The sequence below is a fragment of the Lolium rigidum genome, chromosome 6, assembly GCF_022539505.1.
Source record: "Lolium rigidum isolate FL_2022 chromosome 6, APGP_CSIRO_Lrig_0.1, whole genome shotgun sequence".
In the NCBI taxonomy this organism is placed as follows: Eukaryota; Viridiplantae; Streptophyta; class Magnoliopsida; order Poales; family Poaceae; genus Lolium; species Lolium rigidum.
The window spans coordinates 30,460,037-30,464,527 of NC_061513.1; the positions used below are offsets into that span (position 1 = coordinate 30,460,037).

General features: G+C 46.2%; 1 protein-coding gene across 1 annotated transcript; it reads left to right on the plus strand.

The window, feature by feature from the left end:
* The first annotated feature begins 2,873 nt into the window (after window positions 1-2,873).
* Window positions 2,874-4,042, plus strand: LOC124659729 (protein STRICTOSIDINE SYNTHASE-LIKE 10-like). Its single transcript, XM_047197549.1, has 2 exons — window positions 2,874-3,430; window positions 3,562-4,042. Exons 1-2 carry the CDS (start codon window positions 2,874-2,876, stop codon window positions 4,040-4,042), a joined length of 1,038 nt encoding a protein of 345 aa, XP_047053505.1.
* Window positions 4,043-4,491: the final 449 nt, after the last annotated feature.

The following is a 4,491-nucleotide window of genomic DNA, read 5'->3' on the forward strand; positions in this document are numbered from 1 at the left end:
AGTTTAGAAACCATTAGTGATCACTTAGTGAAGCAAATGTGAAACCATAGTAAACCCTAATAGCTAACTTATGGAACCCTCTTGATAACCATCCTTTGATATGATGCTTATGAAAAACCATAGTAACAGACCTGCTAATACTTGCTGCATATAGACACATCCAACTTAAGAACCCAACTAGTTCCTATTAGTGAACTAAATGAATCCAATAGTAAACCCTAGAAATCCATAGATCCTATTTATAGTAGTTCTTGTTCTTTATTAAACATGTTATTCAAAAGTTATTCTTTTGAAGTGCAAATGTCAATCAAACCATAGAAGCCATAGTTCTTATTTGAAATACTTATTATTTCTTAATTAACCTGTTCCTCAAAAGTTTTTCTTTTGAAGTATAACATAAGTAATCATCAACCATGACTTGTAGAACTTAAAACTGACAAATATTCTTGTCTTGTTATGCAACCACTAATCCTTTGTGTATATGATTGTTAAGATGTATTATATCACTTGTTTATGTTATAATATCACCAAACCCTAATAACAACCTTGTTTGAGAACCATTCTAAAAGTGCAACACACTCTAAAGAAATCTTCACAATTCACCAATCTTAAATCATCGAGGTTAGGTTACGCTCGGGACGACTGCATCTCATATTATGCATTATAGCATCTTTGCCAGTTCTTTAAACATTGTCATTACCGGACAATGATGGTATTTCAGAATTTGGAGTTCTCACGTATCGAAGCTTTTTCCTGCATAATATTACAGTCAAGAAAGGCAAGTTCATCGCTTGCTCATGTCATTTGATTATTTTTATCAAACTATATGCAAAGTACTATACTTATCACTCTTGCATTGAAAAGGAAAGTATTATTTTACAATTATGAATATAACTATGTGGTGGGCAATGGAACCATGGTATGTGTTGATTGGTGGATGTTCCATTGCAAGGGTACTACTCATCTAGGACTAAGTACCAATGCCGTCCAGTAATTCTAGCGCCGTACATATCGCGTTGACCATAAGATCTATAATGGCTCTGGGGAAGCCAGTTGTATCTTTTCCCTCCTCACGCCAACAGACTTGATAGAGCCTAGCGGGGTGTTGGGATAACACCGCCGTAGGTTGAGAAATCCTTTTAAATTCCCATCTGTGTGGATGAGAGGCTCTACCGTCTATGAAGGATTGTCTGACGTACATCGGGGGTAAAGCCGTATGATCAGGAGATGTCTACCGGGGATGTACGGGTGGACAAAAGTGTGGGTTTGCAGGATCGCGGAGAAGGCAGTGTGGGCTTGGATCTTATTTCCTGGCCTCACACCAAGGAAGTGTGAACGGGGACGAATTCCTACGGTTGGCAAAAAGGATGAGGTCTCTTATGGAAAAAGTAACGCACATCTGTAGAGGGTATCAAATTGTGGCTGTCACTCCTTGTTCCGGAAAGGGAACTACGAACGCAGCAGGAAAGGAACTCCATGAAGTTCTGGTCAACCTGTGAAGATTGACGGGCATAGTTTTCAGAATAAAATAAACCTTTTGAAGAAACGTTTATGAAAACTTGCATTCGCCTATGACTTTCTGGTCTATGGCTGTAGCTAGTGCATGATACACCTATTTCCTAATATGAACTTGCTGAGTACGCTCGTACTCATTCCCTCCCATTTGAACCCCCTTCTTAGATCAAGGTCGAAGGAGAACTACCGTGGAACTCGAAGACAAAGGAGTCAACTGCAACCAGATGGAGAACTCAATCAATGAAGTCAATGGAGTCAACTTCTGCATCAGTTAGAGTGGAAAACCTAAACTAGTAATAGAAGAGAACCTTTCCCTAATCCTAGCACCTAAGTAGCTAGAGTTCTATAGCCAGCCAAGTAGCTCTTAAGCTTGAGTTAGCAATAAGTTAGACTACGAGTCGTTCTTCTGGAGTTTTATTTGATGTTTTACCTCACTGTAAAGTAGGAGACTGTGTTGATATTCTGTAAACAGTTTGTGTATCCTTCTGTAGACATACCTTGGACTCGCATATATTTCTGTTGTACTACTCTGAGGGGTGTAATATGAGTGGAACGGTGTTTCGCTTGTGTTATGTCAACAACTTGTGTACTACACCATGTTCACGAGTTGTACACTGGGCCACCGCAGTGCGCCGGTGTGGGAGCAGCGTCTCCAAATAGAGGATGTTGTGCCGGCGCCCCCCATACGTCCGTCCCGGCACCCCTGCCGGCGCTATTTGGGGGCTGCCGGTGAAGATGCTCTTACATGTATTGGTATGCCTCCACAACTGAATACGGAGAGGCTTGTAGCTGGCCTCATGAACCCTTCTGCAAGCTTTGCAGAGTGCAATGCAAGTATGTTTACATGATCTTTCTGTTTGTATGACATGTTTGATAAAATATATATTTTCACGTGGGGTACTGAATCAAATGTTGTTAGAGTTGTATAATAATCAGACACATAATCTTAATCACATACAGTGTGGTACACCTATCTGGACACCTTTGTACGCCGCCATTGTGTCCACAAAACATCATATACATGTATAGGAAACGCCTAAATCAGGTTCTTCGTGTGATTTGGCCTCCTATTCTCTCTTGATCCTCTCACTACTCTGCTCTGGTGGTCAATTGTGGACTCTGTCACTTTTGCTGCGACTCGCCCGCTAGCCCAAGTCAATTGTGGACTCCGTCACTTATGCCGATTACAACTCTCCATCAAATAACAACAAAAACAAAAACGATTACAGCTCTTGATCACCGCTACCGCCTATGGCGCCTTTATATTGGCAGCAACAACCTGCCCAGAAAGCCACGAGCTTCAACATCGCAGCCAAAGAACTTCCCGAGTTCGCGCGCAAAACACGCAAGTCGAAACCATGAGGCGCCGCGGCGGCCTCTCGAGCACGCGGCTCCTCCTCCTCCTCCTGGGCCTCCTCGCCGTCTCCCTCGTCCCGCCGTGCGCCGCGGCGGAGATCAAGACCCGCCCCACGGAGTGGAGCTTCCGCCTCCTCCTACCCAGCGGCGTGACCGGCGCCGAGAGCCTGGCCTTCGACGCGCGTGGCCAGGGCCCTTACGCCGGCGTCTCGGACGGCCGCGTCCTCAGGTGGGGCGGCAGCGCCGTCGGCTGGACCACCTTCGCGCACCACGCCAGCTACCGGAAGCTGGCCATGTGCACCGTGCCCGTGGCGCCGTCGGAGCAGACGGAGAGCCTGTGCGGGCGCCCGCTCGGGCTCGCCTTCCACCGCAAGTCCGGCGACCTCTACATTGCCGACGCCTACAAGGGGCTCATGAGGGTCGGCGCCGACGGCGGCGAGGCCGAGGTGCTCGCCACGGGAGCCGGCGGCGTTCCATTTAACTTCGTCAACGGCATCGACGTCGATCAGGCTACCGGTGATGTTTACTTCACCGACAGCAGCGTCAATTACCCGCGAAGGTATATATTTTTCGAATAGTTGAATACACAAACGTAGATCATCGATCCTGCATGCTATAAGATTAATTTGACTACTCGATCGGCAGACCTGAAACTAAATTACCATTGATGCAATGCTACTTAATTTACAGGTTCAATACCGAGATCATGATGAACGCGGACGCCACAGGGAGGCTGCTGAAGTACGATGCAAAGACGAAGCAGGTCACCGTCCTAAAGGATGGACTGCCATACCCTAACGGGGTAGCCGTGAGCTACGACGGGACATACGTTGTCGTGGCGCACACCGTGCCGTGCCAGGCGCATAAGTACTATCTGCAAGGAACAAAGGCTGGCCGCTATGAACTACTCGCCGATCTGCCGGGATACCCGGACAACGTGAGGCGTGACGGGAAGGGCGGCTACTGGGTGGCTCTGAACCAGGAGAAGGCGCGCCCGGACGCGACCACGGCTCCGGTGAAGCATCTGGTGGGAGTCCGCCTTGACGCCAACGGCGTGGAGTTGGAGGAGCTCACGGCCGCCAAGGGCGTCACGCTGAGCGAGGTGACTGAGAGGAACGGAACGCTGTGGCTGGGCTCTGTCGAGCTTGACTACATAGGAATAGTTTCATGATTTGCTTTTTATTAGGAGAATCGGTACATACTCACGGAGAGTATAACAATACAGTCAGGTTTTGTTAGCACAAGTATACTATAACTACGGAGTAGATCTTAATTGGTTGGTAGATGTAATTATCTGAGAACGTTTTTACTAATATTTTCTTATCTTATCTATACTCAATCTTGTGTGGAAGTTCTCTCTTTACATGCAGCCATAGATCGAAATCCTCAATCCAGTAGAATTCAAGCTGGATTGAAATCTTCCTCTGTTTATTGTTTCCCTTGTCTGAATATTATATGTGCATGTTCCTAACCAAAGTGTTCGTGTTCAAGAATTATGAGATGCACTAATCTCAAATTTTTTTATACCACGTACACAATTTCCCATGATCTGCTTTTGGTTAGGAAACCAGCAAATGCACAAGTCCACCTCATGCAAACCATAGTGATTGTGTTCTTATA

Bases quoted from the DNA above. Each gene is read 5' to 3' on its own strand.
- LOC124659729 (XM_047197549.1), top strand. From the start codon at position 2,874: ATGAGGCGCCGCGGCGGCCTCTCGAGCACGCGGCTCCTCCTCCTCCTC. The intron at 3,431-3,561 runs GTATATATTTTT...CTTAATTTACAG, and splicing joins AGCGTCAATTACCCGCGAAG to GTTCAATACCGAGATCATGA.